This window comes from Thermobia domestica, chromosome 8, assembly GCF_964235325.1.
Source record: "Thermobia domestica chromosome 8, izTheDome1.hap1.1, whole genome shotgun sequence".
In the NCBI taxonomy this organism is placed as follows: Eukaryota; Metazoa; Arthropoda; class Insecta; order Zygentoma; family Lepismatidae; genus Thermobia; species Thermobia domestica.
Window position 1 is genome coordinate 260,373,453 of NC_137461.1, and position 24,809 is coordinate 260,398,261.

Below are 24,809 nucleotides of genomic sequence, written 5' to 3' on the forward strand. Positions count from 1 at the left end.
TTTATTTAAATGTTTTTAAAATTACTTGTTTCTAGACTTTCTTTCTCTCTCTTCTGCCATCTGCTGTCTGTGGGTGGAATGAGGACATTCTGCTCTCGCAATGCCTTAAATCAACGCGAGCTAGACTATCACTGAGGTACGGAAAGCCGCCATATAGAATCTCGAAATAAATATAAATATTTGCTGGGACTCAAATAAATACAAAATAAATAGTGTAATAAAGAGGCCCGTCACATGTTAAACACCCTCCTCCATTCTATTTAGACCTGCTTTTATTTATTTTTCATTGTCTGCTGATAGCACGATATCATGCTCAAATCTAAGTGTGTGTATTTTCTGTCCATCAACGATTATTCCTAAGCTGTGATTGTTCTTGATTTCTTTTATTGTTTCTGTAATGTACAGATTGGACAAAATTGACCATCCTTGCTGAGTTGTTTCTTTTATCTCCTTCTGCTTCAATTGTTGCCTTCTGTTTCTGCACAAGTCGTATATTGTTCTTTGCTCCTTAAATAGTTTACTAGCTGAACCTGCGCTCTTTACACACTACATCATTACATATCAGCATGAATCTCCTTGTCATTCCTCACAACATCCGTATATGTCCCTTTACAGACACAAGTGAAAGACATCTTGATAAAAATCGGCAAGGGGTACCATAAAGAAGAGATTTTTTTTATTATTTTTTCAGTATCTCGCACCGTTTGCAAGATTTGAGCCTACTTCCGGTTTTATTCATGTATGATTAGTGTTTTCTTTCTTCTTGCATGCAGTATGTAATAAGCAAATTCATTACACACACAGTTAATTATAATGTCACTGATACAGTATATGACGTTCATTGGGCAAAACACTCCAAACAAATGAAGATCCATCTTACACTGGAGAAATGGTTATCCTTCGTTTTTTATTATCATTTGGTCATGAAACAAACGCCTGAGAGATATACAACCCCTGTATACAACTATGTGGTATTGGAATGTATAACTCGTATGATATGATGCTTTACTTTTTTAAAATTTCAACACTTCAGTGTATCCCTAAAAAATGTAATAAAGAAATAACGCTATTCTTAAAATATTCAATTAGAACTGAATAATCTACGCAAAATTTGCAATCGATCAGTGAAACCGGCATTTTTCCAGAGCTTATGGTTCTTGAGAACTCACTGTCGAAAGGATTGGCCATATACATTTAAAAAAAAGTCCACAAACAAACTTTTCTTGACCACAAACATATAAACCTAGCATTTTAATGTATAGATTCTTGACTCCTTTAGATTCTTGGAACATTTTGTTCCATTCTACATTGTCAAGCACTTTCTCCAAGATGACATACGAAATTCTTTCAATTCGAATTTTTTCTTCTGTCAGTCCTCGTAATGCAAATATTGCATCTCGCTTTTGGGTATTCTTTCTGGAACCAAACTTGAAAACGAAAGTCAAAATGAATTCCATTAAATTTCGCTCGAGCGGTAACATTTTTTCATGGAGACAACAGCCTATCCGTGAGCATGTACTGAGAATAGGATTTATTATTTTGTCCATGGATGTAAATTTGAAGGAATTAACGTATGGACCCTGAATAGAAATTGATGAAAATTGTGTCGTTGTTAGAAAAAAGAATGTGAGCGAAGTATGTCCACAATTAGATCGGAAAAAGTAGATAAGAAACATAATAAAATTTGACTCAAATAAACGCATGTTGTTCGATTTAAAAAAAATTGTGACTTATTAATGAGTTGTTTGTGTCTTTTGAACAGTGTGATGGTTCCTTGTTAGCTACCGGCTCATACGACGGTTACGCTCGAATCTGGACAACTGATGGACGTTTAGCAAGCACGCTTGGTCAGCATAAAGGTCCCATATTCGCTCTGAAATGGAATAAGAGGGGAAATTACATTCTCAGCGCTGGAGTAGATAAGGTAAGTAAATACTCTTTTTTTCCCTCTCTCTCTCGTCAGAAACTTAAGTTAAAAATAAAACCATGACCACGTACAGGGTGGCCACAAAGTCCCGTTTCCTCTTTATAAATGCTAATGACTTGCCCATTATGCCTTCGCCGTACGCGAATATCTTATGGAAGTCTTTCCTTGGCGTTGGATTGGTCTTGGTAGTCCTGATCTGCCCGCACTACGTGTCTGGCCACCACGAAGCCCAGACCCCACCACTTGTGACAATGCGCTGTGGGGTTCATAAAGGGCATCGTTGCACAAAAACGTTACGATACCAATCCGAACTGACAGAAGCTGTGAAACAAGCTTTCATTCAAGATACACCTGCAGTGCTCCGCAGAATGTCACACAGAACCCGGCGGTGTATTATCCTTTGTCATGAGAATGACGGTAGACAGACTGATCCTTTGGATATTCAATGTTTTCTATCTCAATAAAACTTCTTGAAAGCATTGTTGTTCATGTCATTCAATTCTTTCCGAGTAGTTATTTACGTACGTTTAGTGGTTTATGTTACTTTTTTTCAGGGGTAACGGGACTTTGTAGCCACCCTGTACGCGCAAAATAGTTAATATACTCACTGTATAAATTTGTTGTTTTCTATCTCTTGAGCTAGAAGCAATTTTTAATTAAATAAAGTAAAATCTTAACTGGATCAATTTTTCAAAGCAACATACATGCACAACAAAATCTGAGTAGATGTTTTTAAAGTTATTGCAAATCCTGAATGAATGTAGAAAATCATTTAACTAACCATAACAGCTATTTCTGTTGGTTGGATTGGGGTTTAGCGTCCATTTCAGTACCGGGGCTATATAAGACATGGACCAACAGTTTAACGTGGGATCCGAACCACATGAGCTCCCACCGAGAATCGAATCTAGGTCTCGCGTGTGAGGACGCGCATGATTATATACACCCGCGAGGCATTTCAGCTGCTTTGGAAGAATTGGGTGCTTCATAGTGAATCGTTGAGGACATCCTTCAAGTTTAAACATAAATTAAAATTACCAACCTTAGGCATCTTTGGTTGATGAAGATTCATGTCTAGCAGGTTTGGGAGTATACCATGGGATAGCTATTCTGAAAGTCTTGAAGTCTGACATAGATTTTAGTTTAAATATATCATAGTTTACACATTTTCTAAAACGCATTTAAAGGATTTGTGCTTTCTTAAATCACATCTTCTTCTAAGTTACAAAATAATGAAAAATATTAAATAAATAAGTAAATAGATTAATTTTATCTTATTTGTTGAGTACGTTGTTGGGTACTTTTTAAGTATTGATTTAATTTTACAGACTACTATCATATGGGACGCAGCATCTGGCCAATGTACTCAACAATTTTCATTCCATTCTGCACCAGCCCTTGACGTCGACTGGCAGACAAATACAAGTTTTGCTTCGTGCAGTACAGACCAGTGCATTCATGTGTGTAAATTGGGCGTTGATAAACCGATTAAGTCTTTCCAAGGGCATACGGTAAGTAATTTATGACTTGATTATTTTCTGTGTACAGGATATTTGAGAATAAATATCTGGATTTTAAGGCTTTGTAGTATTTATTACATTTAATATATAATTATAAATAATACACCAAATAAAAGAGCAACTCAAACAGTTTTTGCTACAAGTGTACAATGTGAGCACTATTCGTCACACGGCACACATCGAGTCGATACACAAGAAAGACTTTCCACCGGGATATGACACAAAACACATTCATTTTAGGGGAGCGTCGTTGCAACTGTACCATCTCGTGAGGATTTGCTGACCCCCCAGATGCGAACTGCAAAGTTGACACGTAAACTGTAGGCTTTAGAGGTTATAGGAACTGCAAACAATAAGAATGTAGTTGTAAGCGTCTCCTTAAAATTCTCTCCACACAGACGGTTGCACTGTAACTACAGATTCAGTCTTTGCAAAATGTGAAACACAAAGAGCTTTCTGCCCACTAGCCATCTTTGCTAGTAGCGCTTTCTAAAGGCAGACAGAGGAAACAATGCATGCGTGCGTACAAAACTGAGCTGCTCTTTCATTTGATATATTATTTATAATTGTAAGTTAATTGTAATAAGTAGTACGAAAGCCTTAAAACCCCGATATTTTGAAATACCCTGGGCCTGGATACCATATGTAATTTTATTTTGAAACTAAACTTGAAGCTTCCGTGAATATTTTTATGTATACCCATCATTAAGTTCATCGTTACTCGTGAAGATATTAGCAGATTGACTCTATTAACGAACTGTGTTGAGATAATCGCTCTAACTGTGTATTAAAAAAAAAAAAAAGTTACGGAAGAGGGACGTACTTATCGTGTGAAGTAACGGACACAGAGGGACGTATTAACATTTAGATTTATAAGTCCCACTTAGCGCTTAGCATCATCCTAATAAAATGTTGAAAACTTTGTTTTATCACCTGTAATGTGATTTTTTTTAAACTAATAAAATTTTTCCATTGTTCGTAAGTTTATATGACACTTCCTTGGTCGCTGTAATTAATTAATTTTTACATTCTTTGTATTATTTTTGTTCAATAGAACGAGGTGAATGCCATTAAGTGGGATCCCCAAGGCAACTTGTTAGCTTCCTGTTCCGATGATATGACTCTGAAGGTAAGTTAATACGTAATTCATTATCTGACGTCCTATTACTCCTTTTCATTAAAGCAAACTAAATTTAAAGCTGTATACACAACAGTTGGAATGCATGAGAACACAGTATGTTGCTACGGTTACAGTGAACAAGTTCTATGCGCTCTTGCTATCTACGTGTGAGCTGTAGCGATGGGCCGTGCAAGACCTTTTTATGCCTTGTATCTTTCTCTGGCAGGATCTGGAATAAAGCAGCAACGCAATGCCGGCAAAACAGAACCGCTAATGGGAAAGGTATATACTGTGTTCTTTTCCAGTCAAGTCTTACCTACATATGACCGGATATCATCCAAACCACGTCGAGACAATGGGTTGGACGTCGGAAAACGTGTGTTCATGCGATAGTAATTCTTAAACCTACCCACAAAAGATACGCACATGAGGACTCCAGTGAAAGCAACAAAAGAAGTGATGCGTAACACGTTTGATGATTTTCCAAGAAAACCTTAGCAAAAGAGGTTACCCAAAGGAATTGTGTGTCTCCCAACTAGTATTTATTAATCATCTATCAACATCTAATGTTGCATTGCTGTCGTATAGCAACTCTTAACCTCGGCACATCAGTAAACTAAAGATTAACCACCGGAAATTGTGTGAGTCCTATCAACTAGGTGACAATTGGATGTATAATGTCACGTTAGATGAGGTATACATTTACCTATTTGTTAGAGCTTATAAATATGGAAACTTCTTAGCGAAGAAGGAAAAAAATAGTAACTGCTCCTGTGGGGCATCTTTCCTGAAGGGACTCACGGTTGTAGGATTGGGGTATGCTGGGAAGTTGGTAATCCGTAAGGCCGACAAAAATGTAATTATAAATGTCCGTTCTCTGGAATCAATTTTTATGATTCCCATTTTTGTCTCAGATATCTCAACGTTTGTATAGGTAGAACTCTCTAAATAAATCTATTCACATGAGTAAAGTATCAAGCCAACACTTCCTACCCTTTCTTCACAAAATAAGTCATATACATCTGTTCTTTCCATTTACTGACATTCCGATGAAGAACCTGATGCCAGTTTCATTGAATTTTGTGTGTTTGGAGTCCTACCACGACGTGTCCGAGCTATTTATGTTCTCTGGAAAACTTGCAGAGGAGTGGGAAAGAGTATCCGGGCTCATTCACTAACGCAGTTTCTTTCGTACAGTGAAAATTTGATACTGAGTTATCATGACCCAATCACCTTCACATGTCAAACTTGTTTGCATGTGTCCATAACAACGTACTGTGTAAGAGAAAGTCGCTTCGCTGCATTAAGTCCCGCTTTGTAGGATAAGCTTCGTAATGTCGGAGGGTGAAACTAAAGAACGATTAACAAAATCATAAATCTTGTGGCTTTTTTTTTTTTTTAATCTGCAATAGTTTATGCTTAAATATGTTTTTCTTCTTTTTTGTACTTTTCGTTATTGTCGGGACCTAGCACCAAAAACACTTTCAGAAAAATTGAAGTCTCTTCAGTGTGGCGTGGTATAAGACGCAATTAAAAGACCCAAAGAACAATTTCAACAATGATAAACTACTAAAGTTCTAGCTTTCCTAGCGACATGTACCCTGGATATGATATTTTCGGTTATTTGTTGTATAATCTTCCACGGGGTCTTCTATTATCATTTACTATCAACAATAGCTGGAATAATTAACTATCAACTTCAGCAACAATGTGAGAAGCCCAGTGGTGGAGCACTCACCTCTGATGCGTGGAGTCTCTAGTTCGATCCCAGCACGCGTCAGACACCATGTGCTTCGGTTTCCCCGGGTTTCTCACGTTTGCTCCCACTATTCCACTATTATCATTCATCTCATCATCATCGTTTCCCTTAGTCTCTGTGTGCATAATCGTCAGACATGGCCAATCTCCTGATTCGAATCGAGGACCATTAGCGGAAGATAATGGTTATCAGATAGTGTGATCAAATTAGACAAAAATAATGAAGATAGCGGAAAAAATTCATAGAGATAAAAATTGACAGAGATGTGTGGAATAATAGTGGTCCGATCAACATGCTAAAAGTCCCAGTAAATCCGAGTGGAGCTTCAACCACCGTCTTAGAAAATGGCCGCTGCTGATGCCATGAAACAACGTTTTTCAGTATTCCGCACACAAAACACCAGAAGATCGTCAGAGAGAGAGAGAGATATAAAATTCGGTACAGGTGTGTGGAATAGTAATCCAATCAACATGCTAAAAGTCCTGGGAAATTCGAGTGGAATTTGAGCCACCATCTTGGAAAATGGCCGCCACTGATGCCGTAAAACGATGTTTTTCGTTATTTCGCATACACAATGCCAGAAAATCTTCAGAGCGAGAAAAACTGGATACAGGTGTGTGAAATTGTGGTCCAATCAACGTACTAAAAGTCCTGGAAATCCGAATGGAGTTTCGACCTCCATCTTGGAAAATGGCCGCCACTGATGCCGTAAAACGATGTTTTTCGTTATTTCGTACACAAAATGCCAGAAAATCGTCAGAGAGAGACAGCGAGAAGAAAAACGGTACAGATGTATGGAGTAGTGGATTAATTACCATAATAAAAGTTCTGGGAAATCCGAGTGGAGCTTCTGCCTCCATCTTGGAAAATGGCTGCGTCCAGTACCCTGAAACGACTTTTTCCGAAACAATTATGGTAGATTCCACTATGGTAGATTTTATTCCAGCTCAGGTAATAAAGACCTAGTCAGTTAGTCTTAACAGACGTATGCGTTGTACTCTCAGTTATTACAACATGTACATCTTTACACTACAATGTTGTGAACCTGCATCAAGGTATGAAAAGGAAGAACAGTCTTATAACATATGATTATTTATTGATTTTGAAAATGTTAGTACAAACATTTGAAATTGGGTAGTGATTTCGTCTGTTTACAAAGATAAATGCATCAATCTCACTGATATATTCAAATTACAACTTTCATCTTCTTGCTGTCCATATATTGATACATTCATCTTCGAAATTATGAGCTTCGTCCACATGCTGGAATTCTTCCTTATCCAGCAGTAGGTAATCATTTATATAATCCCTATCTTTATATGAATCGTTATTGAAGTCAGTGCCGCAGAAGTATCCACATAAGGCAGAACACGAGATGCGCACTTTTCTGCAACTGCAGCCTTTCTCGCAACCAGATTTGCTGTTGCAGATGAGCTCCAGCAGGCAGTCAGGAGCTGGTGGCTTTTGGTCATTACTGGCACTAGATTGTCTCCAAGTACAGCCATCCCCATTCTGTTGCCATCAGGTCATTGCCCAGCCGTTGTGTGCAGTTGGTGATGATGATACACTGGCAAAGAATGTTGGAGGGCAGCCACACTTGTTGGTGTTAAAGATTCCAGCTTTATTTGTCCATGGATAGAAGTCTTTGCGATGGCTTTCGTGAAGTTATGATGTCGCAGATCATCCAGAATGGATACAGAATTCGGCGCCCGATACAAAACAAGCAGATACTTTTCTCCAGCAATAGCAATCGAAGATTTAGATTCATTGTAGGTTTCTAATACGCATATACACTCCCGCAAATCTTTTCGGCTCTGTAAAATTTTGAAAGATAGGGTGATGAAGTGGTATCGCAACCACTTATGGCGTGCATGAAAAGATGTTCTTTCATTTCGCCTAGGCTGGACTGTAATCTTTTAGTGCTGTATACTTGGTTCTCAATTTTTACAGAGTCTTGTTTCACGAACGAAATATCCACATGTTGATCTGCAAATGTCAGGATAAGAACAAGCAAGTCAACATCGTGTCCGACAACAAATACGTGCTCAGATCTGGAAATGGACAATTCAACAGCAGTCTTCACTATAAGCGTGTCTGCGTCAGTTGGTCCGACAGAGAATCCAACTGTGGAGAAATTACGAGAAAGCTGGACAATGAAGTGACTCTTGTTGCAATTATTAGCAAGGATATTTTCTTGAGGCATCACCACTGGTGTTGAAGCTGTAAATACGACATCTGCTGATCGAATGGATCGCGATCGTCGTTTTCGTTCAATTTCTTTGGTGCTTTGCTGGCTATACCCGTCAAATGCAATATTTGTTTGCCGCCCATAATGTCGATTGAGGTAAATGCTGTAACAATCAAAAATATCACCAAACGTTCCTTGTTGAAGTCATATAACTCGATGCAAAAGATATCCACCTTCTATGACAGTGATACCTTGTTTGGGATGATATTAAACCATATTGGGTAACCAGAGCATTCAGGATAAGGCCCTACGAATATTGATATCCGTCACATGCGGCAGTGTCCATTTTCTAAAATGGCGGTCGACACTCCACTTGGATTTCCCAGTCTTCGAAAGTGTTGATTGCACTACCATTCCACACACCTATATCGATTTTTATCTCTCTCTAACGATTTTCTTTTTTCTTTTTTTTTTGGGGGGGGGGGTGCGAAAAAAAAGTAGTTTTACTACAGCGGTAGCGGTCATTTTCCAATATGGCGGATGAAGCTTCACTCGGATTTCTCGGAACTTTTAGTATGTTGACTAGACCACTATTCCACACATCTCTGCCAAGTTTTATCTCTTCATGAAGTTTTTCCACCATTTTGTCTCATTTTCCTACACTACAGACATGAAATTTCAGGTCGGAATCCAATAACCAGATCAGAAAGTGTTATCACCATTTGCCATTTGGGAAAGAGAGTATGAAATACTCATCGCCAACGGAAATTTTGAGCTCTGAACTAGTCTGTTTAGCTGACTGGAAATTAATGTAAAGAATGACTCATATTATTGCTTAACAAGTGTCCTCCTCCTCCTGCATGATTATTATTATTATTATTATTATTATTATTATTATTATTAATTACCTTTTGATATTTATTTCTTAAAATTAAGAAAACTTTATTTTCCTATAAGTTTACCGGAGGCCATATTTTCCATAACGGCGTTGAATAGTGAGAGACAATACAACTATACAGTTTGAGTATACATTTTACTACGAAGCTTTCACTTTCCCCATAATTCATTCTATGTACCGTAAGTCCTCATAGGTTGTTGGATTCGTTATATTGTATCGTGGTTATCTTCCAGTCTCGTGATTTTTTACATTTATTGAAATGGCTCCATTAAGATGCATCGATTTCAACTCCCAGATTCAAAAATATTTTGCATCAGTGGAGTTACAATGATGGGAAGTAGCAGATGATACACATTCCTTTTGAGAACGTATTTCTCCATCTTAACCACTTGCATTTATCAGAATTTACCTGCGTGGAAAGATTTCTTCCTCAAATTCTTAAGAGAATTACTTGTGAAACCTGTGAAATAATTATTTTAATCACTTTGTATTTCCCCTAAATTTTTAAGTGTCTACTCCAACTCGGAATTGTCCAAATTCATGTTAAAGTGCTGTAATATTTGGTTCTAAGACAAAAAAAAAAAAAATCTACTCATGTATGTCATAGAATTCACGAGTTGCTTCCGACGTAGTAGTTCTACCATTGAGTAACTTTGTATATGTTTCAGAGTGCTTTATAATCTTTTACAAAATACTTTCGTACGCATATATAAATGTTGGGGCTTCATAGTAACTGAAAGTAATATAAAATTTTGTATGCTTACTGTCAGGTGCACAGAAAGTTAGTTTTTGTTCCTGTTGTCCTCTTAATTATTTATTGTGATCACTTGAAGAAATTTATGCCTTTTTTTCGCAGATTTGGTCTATGAAGCAGGATACTTGCGTACATGATCTTCAGGCACACAGCAAAGAGATCTATACCATCAAGTGGAGCCCAACGGGTCCGGGAACTCCGAATCCTAATATGAGTCTCATTCTAGCAAGGTGAAGCATTCGTTTACTGGCGGTTTACCGATATCAAATACATATATAAAATTTCGTGCACTTTAGTATATAATCTAATTAAGCTTGTAGAATTACTTGACATTTGTGATTAGTAACAGATGCTTGTAGGATATATTTTAATATAAAAAGTAAGCTTAACGTAGTACACCGTACTTCTTATCTTTGTGAGTTCATTTTCCTCTATATTTCAACCATCTTGAAAGTCTTAGAAGCGAGCGTATTATCTATTCTAGCTGAAAAACACTAATTAGGCATCTTGTACTATTTTCCTGTTCTAGAAAAGAGAAAAGGTCCCAAATAATCAAAACAACCCTTAATTTTCGTAACATTTTATAACTGGTCTTGTGTCAATACACTATTGAAAAAAAAAAAAAAAATGAGAAAGTTCCATCAGATAGTTTGTCTAGTTGATAACTTAGACACTTCTCAAAAAAGTTTACGCTGAAGGATTTTCTGTTACTTGTAATTGTTTCTATATATATCTGTTTGAATTATGTTCAATTGTTTCTTGTAATTCACTGAGAATAATATTTTTTAAATTGTGGTTTCTGCTGTTCGCTCAGTGACAGTTCCTGATAACGAACATTCAAGAAAATATTTTCAGTAAATTACAAGATACAGTTTGAACGTAAACCAAACATAAAAACAAATGCAAGTAACAGAAAATATTTCAGAGTGTACTTTTATTAAGCAGTGTCGAATTTAGCAACTAAACCAACACTATCTAAACCTCTATCTATCTGCAATTTTTCTAAATAGTGGATTGACACAAGACCAGCTTTAAAGTGTTAAGAATATAAAGTGTTGTTTTGGATTACTTGAGACCTTTTCATTTTTACAGAATACGAAAACAGTACAAGATAGCCAGTCAGTTTTCCGGCAGGCAAATAATATGTTCGCGTCCAAGCCCCCCGAAATCATTGAAATATAGAGGAAAATGAAGAAAAAAAGTACGGGTGCTAAGGTAGGCTTAGTTTTCGATATTCGTAATTTTATTTGTTTATTTTATTTATTTTTTTAGTAATTATCAGCTAAATTATTGTCGCTTCATAGAAAAAGAGGAATAGACAATACCATATATTGGTCCGAATCTAGTACAATATTTTAGTATAAAAATAGTTGTGCAAAGCCACGTTTCCACTTTACAATGAATCTTGTAGCTGTCATAAAAAAGACCTTGCTACCCTATCTTTCTATCTACTGTTTAGATTTTACAACTTCTTGTAAACAAGAAAGGTATCACCACCCATGCAGCACTGCAGTCTAGTGAACAAACAATTAACCTCCTCATTAAAAACGTGTATTTTGGCGCACTCCCCCCTCCCTGTCCAAAAGAATCCGTTGTTTCGGAAGCGGCGAAACTGGTTTTTCCTTTATGTCAGCGGGAGGGCGATAGCAGGTAGCAAGCAAGACGTCCCAGAAAGTTGGACACTGTTCGGCTCCTTGCAAGATGGAAAAAAATATTTTATGACCCTTTCAAGACTATGTGTACACGGTAAAATAAGGTAGGGTTTCAAGATTTTTTTAATGGCAGCTACAAGTTCTTCTAACGTGGCAACCGATCTTAAGAAACAGCTCATTACACTTAAGAAAGTGAAAGTTTATTTCATATTACACAGGACGGTACCATCTTGTACGATTTGTATCATTCTCTAGCGACCGCGGCATATCGTTGCGTGACTCATCAGTGTTCGACATATAAAGGAAATATGTAATGGTAATGCGTCTATGCTGTAATGTTATGGTTCGGTTTGATTGACACCTAACATTTTCATTACGCTTTCACGCATATTCAAATGGATCTGAGTATGCTTTTCGTATTCACTGTGGTCCTGAGTAGGATTAAATGAAAGAATGTCCAAATGTCCTACCAGAAGGACAGGATCCTACGGGCAGTACGTACAGAACCTGTAAAAATAAATGGTATCTCGTAATGCAGCAGGATGTAATTGAGTATTCATATAGTAGGATAGTAGGTGTACATAAACTTTAGTGAAGACCTAATCGGTACAATTTAATTTCATTGTTCCTTGGTTATCAGCTTGGAAGCCACTACTCGTTGGGCGAAACATTACGTTTATTGTAATATATATATATATATATATATATATATATATATATATATATATATATATATATATATATATATATATATATATATATATATATATATATATATATACAGATAAATATATATATATTTATGGTCAGAAAAATGGAAACACTGTATTGGCAAGACGTCAGATGTATGGGTTGGCAGTGGTGTCGTGGCGCCCATACTACGTCAGGCGCAGTGGAACAGCAGTGTCCAGTGGCTGCAGCAGACGGAGGTAGTGTAAAATGGGAGACCTCTCAGATTTTCAATGAGGGCAAACTGTTGGTGCGCGGTTATGTGGATTGAGTGTGACGGCAGTGGCTACTGTGTTAGGTGTGTCGCGTGGGACAGTGTCGAAAATGATGACGGCCTACACAACACACGGGAAAACCACATCGGGGAAGCGGAACAGTGGGCGGAAGAAAATCATGAGTGACAGGTCACGCCGGGTATTAGAGCGCATTGTCACGCTGAACCGTCATGCCAGTGCGGAGCGAGTGACGGAAGAACTCTATCAGCACCTCCCCCACCCTGTTTCGACAATCACAGTCCGCCGCGAATTACATGATATGAACTTACGGGGTCGTGTTGCACGGGCCAAACCGCTCATCAGGGACCATAACGCTTTCGCACGCCGCAAATGGTGCCGCGACCATGCAACTTGGACCGTTGAGGACTGGAAACGTGTGATATTGTCGGATGGGTCATCCTTCACCCTGTTCCCAACCACGGGCCGTGTTTATGTGTGGAGAACGGCTAAAGAAGCTTATGATCTGCAGTGTCTCCGCCCAACTGTGAAACATGGCGGCGGCTCGGTGATGCTGTGGGCCGCCATATCATGGTTTTCATTGGGTCCTGTGGTCACACTTAGCGGACGAATCACTGCCAACGATTATGTCGCAATTTTAGGAGACCACTTGCATCCTATGGTCCGGATGTTGTTCCCGGACAATGACGCCATCTTCCAGGATGATAATGCACCCATTCACACAGCTGGCGTTGTTGCAGCGTGGTTTGAGGAACATCGGGATAAAGTTCAACATCTCCCCTGGCCCGCCCAATCCCCAGATCTCAACATAATTGAACATCTGTGGTCCGTCTTGGAAACACGACTCCGGCGACGATTTCCACCTCCATCCTCTCTCACAGAACTGGCCGATGCAATGCACGAGGAATGGTGTAAAATTCCACTTGCTACCATTCACGACCTCTATGCCTCCATCCCACGTCGCATCAAGGCTGTTCTGAAGGCGAAAGGTGGCCCGACACCATATTAATCTGGTAAGTTGCAATTTCGTTCAGGTGTTTCCATTTTTCTGATCACCATATGTATATTAACGCGTAATAGTTTCGGTAACTATCCACTTTGGCTTCATATTGTCTGATAAAGCTATTATTATTATTATTATTATTATTATTATTATTATTATTATTATTATTATTATTATTATTATTATTATTTAAACAATAAACGTATTGTTTTGCTCAGTGAATATTTTAAATCAGATTTAAGTCGGTTAAAAGCAAAGCGTGTACAGTGGAAAATATTACAGCAATTAGTGAAAATTTGACCAGGTCCAAGCCCCTACCGAAGGTTTGCACAGGAAAACTTTCATATATACTGGCTAAGCAAGTGAAGCTCTACCTCCATGCCAAGTTTGGTCACGATTGCATTAGTTCTGTAGAACGCGTATAATATACCGAGTGTTGTAGATAAAACGCTCAATACTTATAAACGGCTGGAGACGAAAGAAAGAAAATAAAAATGAAGAGTGTATCGAATAGAACGTGCTGCTTGCTGTTACAGGGCTCTCTATCAAAATCTCATTCAAATTACAGCAAGAGTACTTGTTCGGATTCCATGTTAACCTGTAGGCCAACATGTTGTGTAACCGTGATGAAATAAAAGCAAGGAAACACATTATCATAGTGAAATTACAGAATTTAGTAGGAACTTCTGTTCGAAGGAAATTGAAGGAACCGTAATCTCATCCATTGCTTACCCGGGTTCGATTCCCGGCGCGAGCTCATGTGTTCGGATTCCACGTTAATCAATAGGTCCCGTCTCATATAGCCTTGCTGCTGAAAGGGATGTTAAACTCCAAACCAGCTCCTCCATTGCTGTTTGTTTTCTACTGATTTCAATTAATTGTAAGAGAAAATACTAACGGAAGGTACCATATTTTATCTTAATTAGTGTTTATCTTACACATAAGATCATAACCAGAGCGTTAAAATTGTAGTAGCTTTTAACACAAATTTGATAAAATAATTATCTTTCTTTTTTCCAGTGCATCATTTGATTCCACAGTGCGATTGTGGGATGTGGATCGAGGTGTTTGTATTCACACACTCACCAAGCACACAGAACCAGTGTACAGTGTTGCCTTCTCCCCTGATGGGAAGTTTTTGGCGTCTGGGAGCTTTGATAAGTGTGTGCATATCTGGTCGACACAGGTACTTCTTTCTATGATTGCCTTACCTCTTTGAAGCGCATTGATGAGGTGTACTAACCATTACAACACTAGCTTTCAAGCACGGTGGTTAGTTTGCTAATCATATGTTTTTGTGAAAGATTAGCATAGTTGCAACTACGTTTCCGTAACACGAAATATCTTTTTCTGTTGCCTGCTATATCGTACAAGCACGCTATTATCAATATATCGAACAATTACCACATAACTTTTTTTCTAGGTGAAGTATAGGTGTATATATAATGAGGCTTGTGTTTCATGCATAAGGAGCTTTTTACGTCTGGTGCGTAGGATCCCTGGTTGAATCCCCTGCCAAGTGAGTTTATGGTGAACAACATCGTGTCCATGGGTTATCTCGGGATACTCCCGTTTCCTCCTACTTTTTCATTCCACCAATTCATCCATCATCAGTAACTTGTTTTAATCATCGTCTTTTTTAGCCTAACGGGCATAGTTGTGGGACGTTAAACTGAAAGATTTCATTCCCAGTGCTTGAAAGAGTTAAATTAATGATTACGAACACATGTAGACACGAGTTTTATGTTCTTAAGGAGTGAAAAAACATTTTGTTTCTTCTTCGTTTGTGAACAAAATATTCAGATTGCAAACCATGAAGAAGTGTGACGTATTTGGTTTGATGACTATTTCTCTCCATATTGTTAGCCTGGCTTACTCGAATTTAATTTGTGTACGAGGATTGTAGCGTTTGAGTAATAACCAAAAAATGAAATGAAATCTTTAAGTTTAACGTCCCACGGTTATGCCAGTTAGGCTAAAGGAGACGGTGATAATGAGAAATAAGTGAAATGGTGGAATGAAGAAAGTGGGAGGAAACGGGAGAACCCCGAGAAAACCCACGAGCACGGTGTTTGTCCACCACAAAGTCCACACGGCGCGAGTTGGGATCGAACCAGGGACCCCAAGCACCGGAGGTGAACGCTCTATCACTGAGCCACCGCGCCCCCTGAGTAATAACCAGACTAAATAAGAGAATAATCTTAGATTTCTCTTTGAGATACGCTCCTAAAATTGGACAACATGTAAGTTAAATTCAATTAGAATAATGATTATTGGTGTCAACATGGGAGATAGTAAATTGTGTTCATGTTAATCCAATTTATTAGAAATAGGTTTTCTGTCACTAAAATGGTTTAATGAGAGAGTTAGATGGACTATGTTTAGTTATCTGGAATTTGTGGTAATAACAGTAAAGGAATTAGGCCAATAAAATGTCATATCTGTGTGATGCAGTCCAGAAGATACAAATCCATACTTCCGCTTTCGGTCAATATAAGAATGTCCTCCAAAATTTACAGTGTTTGATGGCAAATGCGCATAACAATAAAAGTCCTTAAATCCCTTAAGCACTGTTCATGTTCGGCAATTATCGTAATGTTAATTGTAAGTCGTGAATTGTGATATGTATGGCTCCTTAGTTTTGACTGATTCAACAATTAATTTTTACTCTAAAGTTATTCTGAGGTTTTACACCAACAACTCCACTATCGTCTCATTCCACGTCTCTCTTTCTTGATTTTGAAAGGAATCATTTTATATGACCGGAAAACGTGAGATTGCAGATTTCAAAGAAGTTTCCGGACAACGACGGCGTCAGTAGGCACGTGGGACCTCAATTGAGAAAGACATTCTGCCGACCAAAAACCCTCCAAATTTCCAAGACACTAAATTCCAGATATTTTAAATTCTGCCAGTCTAAAAAATACTGGAAAAAATGAGTACAATGATTTTACAATATTTCAAACATTTGCTGCGATATACTTTTGGAAATTAAAACGCTGATTAAGTGACAGTTATTTAACAGAGTCTTATTATGTAAATTCTTTTGATGTAATGTATTAGCTTGCAGTAGTTTGTGACATAATTTCTTTTTAAACCTTTGCAAGATAATTAAATTTAATAAACACAAAAGATGATGTAAATAAAATTAAGTTGAATTACTTTTATAATATAATATATCGTAACATTTTTTCGTTTCGAACCAAGTACCATAACAATATATACAGTTAATTGTTAAACTGCATGTTCAGTATAATTTGTAAGGTACTCTTTTACAGGGTGGATTGATTTAAATCAGTCTGATTTAAATCACGATTTTAATCAAGATTTAAATCACTTGATTTTTTAAATAAAAATCGTTGATTTAAATCAAATTCCGAAATAAATTAATTTAAAGTGAAAATAAGTAAAATCCCGTTTCTATTCTATTATTTCGATTATAGAAGATAATAATCATAATACAATGAGACTCAAATGTATGCACAGCACAGTATGAAAACGAGTATCATGCAGAGGATGATTAGGAAAAATCCCGTGTTGAACGGCTAACGGGAGAATTTTGCTTTCTTCTCTTCGTAACATAGGGTTTTTAAATCGTTAACTGGGCCGCGGTGGCTCAGTGGTAGAGCGTTCACCTCTGGTGCTTGGGGTCCCGGGTTCGATCCCAGCCCCCGCCAAGTGAACTTTGTGGTGGACAAACACCGTGTGCGTGGGTTTTCTCGGGGTTCTCCCGTTTCCTCCCACTTTCTTCATTCCACCATTTCATTCATTACTCATCATCATCGTCTCCTTTAGCCTAACCGGCATAACCGTGGGACGTAAAACTCAAAGATTTCATTTCATTTTTAAATCGTTAACTATTCCAACGGAGAAATCACATCGACATTTAAGACGAAAATTCTTTTATGTGCATGTGTCTATTTGTTTCTTTCCAGATAATAGGGGCGTTTTTAGAGGGGCCCGATCCCCTTTCCGAAACAAAAAAAAAAGAAAAAGAAAAGAAAAGAAAATTACAACTTTAGGCGAAATTTATGTACTAAATACATAGCATAGAAGTTCCTCGGTATCGTAATAGGGCAAATTTTGGATGCGTTAAAATATCGAATAATACTTTTGATAAAGTGGATTCTTTCAAATATCTAGGATCAATATTAACAGACGAAAACGATATTTACGAAGAAATTAAATGTCGACTAAAAGCAGGAAATTCGTGTTGTTATTCAGTTCAGAATCTCTTGTCGTCACGAATTCTGTCCAGGAATTTGAAGATTAAAATATATACGCCTGTTGTTCTCAGGGTGTCTAGTAAGCAAGCAAGCATAATCAAATTCCCTGACTTTCCCTGACAAAATTATAATTTTCCCTGACTCTGTCATTCTTTTTTTTTCATAGTAACTCATGAAAAGTAACTTATATTTAAATCATTAACATGAAATCTTTCAGTTTTACGTCTCACAGTTATGCCGGTTAGGCTAAAGGAGACGGTGATGAAATGAAGAAAGTGGGAGGAAACGGAAGAATCCCGAGAAAACCCACGACCACGGTGTTTGTCCACCACAAAGTCACACGGCGCGAGCTGGGATCGAACCAGGGAACCCAAGCCCCGGAGGTGAACGCTCTACCAATGAGCCACCGCGCCCCCAACTTATATTTAAAGTGAACTGTGTTTTCACCATTCTTTATATTCTTATACAATATTCTACAAACGTACACACGAACCAATTCATTCACCTGTAATTTATGACTATTTTAGTGGCATCCCTTCACCCGTCACAGCCTGGGAAAGATTTTTCCCTGACACACAATGAAATTCCCTGACTTTCCCTGACTGGTAGACAGCCTGCTTCTATATGGTTGCGAAACATGGTCGCTTACTATGAGGGAAGAACGTAGACTGAAAGTATTTGAGAACAAGATCCTGAGACAAATATTCAGATCCAAGAGGAGCGGGAATGGGGGAAACTTCATCACGAGGAACTACATAGTTTATACGGTTTACCAAACATTGCTAGGGTCATCAAGTCTAGGAGACTCAGGTGTGCAGGTCATGTAGCCAGGATGGATGAAATTAGGAACATTTTCAAATTCTTAAGTGGAAGACCAATCGGAAAACGACCATTAGGAAGATCTAGGCGCAGATGGGAGGACAATATTAAGATGAATCTCGCAGAAATAGGAATACAAAATAGAAAATGGATGCAGTTGCTAAGGATAGAAGTCAGTGGAGAGTTTTCGTGAACGCGGCATTGAACCTCCGGGTTCCATAGGCCATAGAGTTAATTAGTTAATTTTAGGCGAAATTTATGTACTTTACATGTATTTCGTGCCGCTGGCTAGTTTCCATTTTTTAAAAATATACTCCTGCCAAATATCAGGAACTTTCGTGAAAAGAAAAATGTCATGTTGATAAACGTTGCTGTACGTTTTTTCCTTAATGCTTAAGAAATATTGTTTCGGATTGAAATAGGTTAACGATTGAGGATTAATTCGAAATTAAACCAAAATACTTTCACTTAAATGGCATAATTGGCATTTAATATTAATTCCTAATGTTTTTTCTCCAGTTCGCGACTTGTATTATACGAGGAGAAAGATTTGATTTAAATCAAAAAAATCGATTTAAATCAAAAAAATCAACAAAAATGATTTTTATTAAAAAAATCTTGATTTTTTTCCACCCTGCTCTTTTATTTACTGTGTCTGATATTTAATGTACTATTAACTATTAATTGTACTATTAACCTTCATCAGGTTAAGTCATAGACAGCCTTTTATCTCCGTTCTTGGTTAACTTCGTTTCCTATACTTCACCGCGCCCTGCTGGTGGTTAACTAAGATTCTTATAGAACAAGTACTAGGTGTTGTATAGTATTATACACATGTAGATATATTTATGATGTATTTTTTCTGTTAAAACGTAATTGGATTTCTTAATAAGCAAATTAATCGTAAAGTAAACAAAAAAAAAAAAAAAGATTGCTATAAGACTTGCCTCATTGGAGTCAGATTTAAAAACAGAGACCGATTACTTGTTGCAGCTAATCCACTTTATTGAGTTGGTATTGAAAATTGCACACGGCTTCTTGAATTATACGTTTGCCTCGTCCAGTGTGACAGTGTATTTCCGCCGGTCGCCTACTAAATGGCGCTTGCAGAACCAGTGCGTCGTTCCAGCATGTGTTTTTGGCAAAGATTTCGGAACACCTCCCCTTCGACGCTTGTCCAACCCTAGATTAAAATGAATTAAGGGTGAATGATCTGGAAAGATGTTCCAACACGATTTCCAATATACCTCTATGTACCTGGATTCTTATGATGAGAGCGTGCACTTTCCAGATAGTAGCTGATGTACGGCTTGTAGCAGGACAAGGATTGACTTGTCTCTGCCCTAAGGGAATCGACCAACTCTTTCGTCCTTCCTGGCCCTTTTTAACGCGCATGCTGTGCCGTGTTTTGACACGGGGAATCCACGTTCCTTGCACATCTTGACTTATAACTGTATTTGGCATCGGAAAGCGCCGTTATGTACCTTCCCAGTAAAGGGTCGATCTTCGGTTGCATTCGTCAACACGTACGCTCATGACGGATAAAGAAAAGTTCAATGTGTCTATACAACTGATGATGTGATTCGCGCTAGGTGGCGATGCTATCGCTTGTGAAAGTCGTCATTATAGATCTGAAACAATATCTGTATTAAGTGTTATTTTATAAACAAGTATTTAGTTATTGACTATACATTATTGTTTATTTAATTAATGCCACATTTTATTTCCAGAGCGGCCAGTTAGTCCACAGCTACAAAGGAACAGGTGGTATTTTTGAAGTCTGTTGGAATTCCAGAGGTGATAAAGTAGGTGCTAGTGCATCGGATGGAAGTGTAAGTATTGGCAACGTATTCTTAATATTAGCTACGTATTGTATATAATACTACAGTCGCGGCCACCGTTAAGCGACCCTTACCCATACCCTTCCTAAGAAACAGCTCCTTCCACAAGCATGACCACAAGTGACCACAAAAGTGTTTTCTGCACGTGCTGAGGGACAAGGTTGTCACATTTTTTTCTTGAAAATGTCTGGACACCATATGGTCTTTCTTCTAGAGAGAGCCATTGAGAAAACCGTAGTAGAAACGTATTGACTCGTGAATTGTGTAATAAAAAGTGATCTAAGAAAAATGTTATGATCGAGTGCCAACAAAATTCAAATAGGGCAAAAATACCAAAACTGAACACGAATTATTTATGAGTTTTTAAAAAGATATACACTATTATATTTTTTAAAAAATAAAAAAGATTATATCTAGAGTGACTTACTCATCACTACCTTACTCAAACTATTATAGATAGAAACATGGATTTGTACAGAATATTCCTTTGTCAAAAGGCAAGGGCTAATAAAACAATTTTAAAAATATATGTCCTATAGGAGACAAAGAGAGTTTTTTTTTTTTTTTTTTTTTTTAACAAAAATAGAATATATCGTAAATTCTTGAGGTTAAGAAGATGGAACTAAGGGATAAATTCTTCATTAAAATTAACAGAAAACACGTTTCAATGATTGCGAAAACTTCGCTCCTATAGGAGAAAAGAGAGGGTTTGTATTAATAACCAAATTACCGATTATTTGTTTAGAAAATGCCGAATGTGAGGATTCGCTTAAGAAGGCGTAAAATTCAGCACATACACTTCTCATTAAAAAAAAAAAATTACAGGCCGCGACCTTCGGATTTTCTTTCTTTCTTTTTTTAAAATTCTGTTCCTGAGAAGGGGAAATGGGGTCAATTTCTATAATATTCTAATTTTAGTTTTACTAAAGAAATATCCTCAGGTAATTAGAAACAAAGATTAGTGCAAAATGTCAGTAAAATTGCAAATTTGATTAGCACTCGGTTGATAAATCTGTCAGTACCGAAACTTAAAATAAAATTGAAAACAAGCTGTTGAGAATTATATCTGTAAATACTTTACTTTTGTATTGAAATCAATGTAATTCAATTGAGTGCAAGTATCTTACATGAAAACGTATCCTAAGGTTAGTGACGTGGGCTGGCTGTATGGTTTCATCATTGAAGCCAATAAACTGGTGATATTAAATAAATGTTGTTTAGAATTATTTTATATTATTCCGATATGTGATCTCCTTTGATTAAAGTAAGGTCACTGGTTTTGGAACGCGGAAAAACGATTTAACTCAGCCTTGACTAGTGTTGTCCACGAGAGGAGACGTCTTGTTAAGGTTGAAGAAGTCTCGTTTTGTCACGATTCTCAAATAATCTTTGTCCTCTCTTTCGAAAATGTTCTCGTTTTTTTTAAAGTAATTTTATATCCTTGAATTTTGAGAGTAATGAACGTCAATTTTTGCACTTAGTAATAAGAAAATTAAATGCTTTGTGGGGATAAGTGTTGAATAATTAGCATTAATTAAAAAAGATACATATCGCCCGGATTTCTTAACCAATATTCATATCGAAACCAGACCCTAGGTAGGGGCAGCTAGAGTTTGAGCCCCTTTCGACCACCTTCCGCCCCCTGAAACTTTCATGTTTTGCTTCCTCTGCTTTGCTTCACTTCCAAGTACACGATTCTTTTATTTGTTACTTAGACTTTTCTGGCCAGAAGGACTAGGTTGCTTATCCTCTGGTACCCCCGAAAGAAATTAGACATTTCCAATCAGCAAGAAAATACGTAGACACCACCAGCATACTACAATCTCTTCGAACAAAATCTCAAGGGAAAGTAGGGAACTAAAACTTACCAACTGACAACTGTGAAAAACATTGATGGTCATAAACAATAAATTGAAGCGTTCTATAAGGAATGAAATTTTTTGAGAAAGCATTCCAAGCTAAGATTTTCACTTCCTTCTCTTCGTTTCTTTAATTTTCAAAACAATACAAAAAAGTTTTAACTTTTAACTTCTTTTTGTAATGTTACTCAATCGTGGATGAAGACGTAAGACATACTGTGTTTCCTTCTTTCTTTCTTTATATATACACTTCAAAAAATCATGCTTAAATTTACAAATATATGATTAATTTTATTATGGTTTGCAAACATCGGAAAACTATAAAGGGAAGAAAGGAAAATCACCCTACTACCTGCCTTAAGTTGTAAACTATAGCGCCAAAAGTTAGGCTCTTGCAGAAATTGAGAATAAATCAATAAATATTTACCTTTTAAGTGCGTAAATTTTTCCCTTTCCATACTTTTTTTCCTTCAAAAAAAAATGTCACCCTGAAGAAAATAGAATCCGTTTTTAAAAAAATGAGATACTTCGTTAGCTCATTTTCCCTACAGATCTTTTATGGGCAATAAATAAACATATCACTTTATCGAAAACTTTCGAATACTAACATAATGCAAGTTGGGTCTAGGTTGAACTAAAAAGTAAGTTTTTACTTCTGCTCTCTGCTGTTCCCATATGACAATCTGGAATGGAAACCTTCAAAACAGAGAGGAACCAGTTCATTCAGTTTAGAAATCTGGCATCATTGAGTCCTTCGCGACCTCCAGTGCAGTTTGCGGTTGCTAAGCCACAGGGGGTAGAGGAAAGTCTTCCTTCTTCCAGGAAAAATAGTCGCTTATCCATGGCCCCGACTTTATAACACCTCAGTTACTAACCACGCCTGGGTCAGTGTGTGGTTTCATGTAGCTGATGGTTAGCACTCGTGGTCTCTGGTTCTAGTGGAGCAGAAAAGTTTCGGTGTTGACTCAACATTGTAAAGCAGTTACAGAGCTACTTAACTTAAGAGGTAGCAAACTTCAATATAGAAACCCAGAAATGATGATATTAGGAACCAATAAACATGCGCCATTTAACTGGCCGTAGACTATTCGTAAGCTGCAAAAACGACGCTGTAACGAACGCTTATGCGTCATTATAAAATGTGTTCTCTTTGAGGTAGTACATCCCAGGCAGTGTTAATTGTGCCTTACATTTTATGTTACGATTTTAAAGATTATTTTAGTAATTTCTATTCTGTTATTAATCAGTTTTATGTTATATGTATATTTATCATATTACTTTTGTTGCTGAGTTCAATGTATACTGTTGGCATACTAAAATGGCAGACGCTTTGTTACCTAAATTCCCATCGTTTTTCAGGCTATTTTGTTAGTTACTTGAATTTGTTCTGTATGTTTTTTTGTAAAACAAAGGACAAGTCAAACGTTAAAAGCTGAAGACATTTGTTCTGAAGCTAATTAGGACAGACATTCAAGTTTTGTATGCTGGAAACCTTCACGCAGGTATAATCCCAGAGTAACCAGCAAAAGTAAGACAACAGAACATTTCTTACTTTTGCAATTTACAACAGAATATTTCTTTTTGGTTTGTGTAGATGAAAGTTATAATGACCAATATGTTGCTGTTGATAGGTTGATAGTCGACAATGTACAGTCTATTGCTAAATTACGTATTCACCTGAACCTTTAATAGTATGACAGATATTAATTACTATTAGTCACATTAAAAAAAAAAAAAAAAAAAAAAAAAAAAGGAGGGGAACTATTTCAAAACTTAACCTGGAAACCCAATCGGAAAAAGTCCATTAAGAAGATCTAGGCGCAGATGAGAGGACAATATTAAGATGGATTTCGCAGATAGGCATACAAAGTAAAAACTAGGTCTAGTTGGCCCAGGACAGAAGTCAATGAAAAGCTCTCTTGGGAATGCGGCATTGAATCTCCAGATTCCATAGATCATAGAGTTAGTTATTAGTCGCATCAATCTAATTTACACAGTTCGCCAAGGTATACCGTGTGAGCGTTGAACGTCTATCAAGCGTTAACACAAGTTTAGAGAATAGTAACACACAATGCAACGTGATTAGTATACTCTGGCCTTCTCTTGAGTAAGTTTACTTCGCTGGTTTGATGTTAGGTATTGTGATTTAGATGTAGTATCAGTGGTCGAAGTGAGACGGTATGCGGTGGTATGCCATACCGCCTCTGGTTTTTCAGTAATGAGGATATACCGTCTCTGGTTTTTCATTGATCAAGACAATATTTAAATAGCCGGAATATTA

General features: G+C 37.2%; 1 protein-coding gene across 1 annotated transcript in view; it reads left to right on the forward strand.

The window, feature by feature from the left end:
* Positions 1–24,809, forward strand: part of ebi (transducin beta like ebi) — an 89,098-nt gene that overhangs the window by 58,440 nt on the left and 5,849 nt on the right. The window contains exons 7-12 of the mRNA XM_081769680.1: positions 1,763–1,924; positions 3,256–3,438; positions 4,502–4,576; positions 10,269–10,396; positions 14,804–14,969; positions 20,559–20,660. Coding sequence (XP_081625806.1) covers positions 1,763–1,924; positions 3,256–3,438; positions 4,502–4,576; positions 10,269–10,396; positions 14,804–14,969; positions 20,559–20,660 — 816 coding nt within the window. The remainder of the gene's footprint in view (positions 1–1,762; positions 1,925–3,255; positions 3,439–4,501; positions 4,577–10,268; positions 10,397–14,803; positions 14,970–20,558; positions 20,661–24,809) is intronic.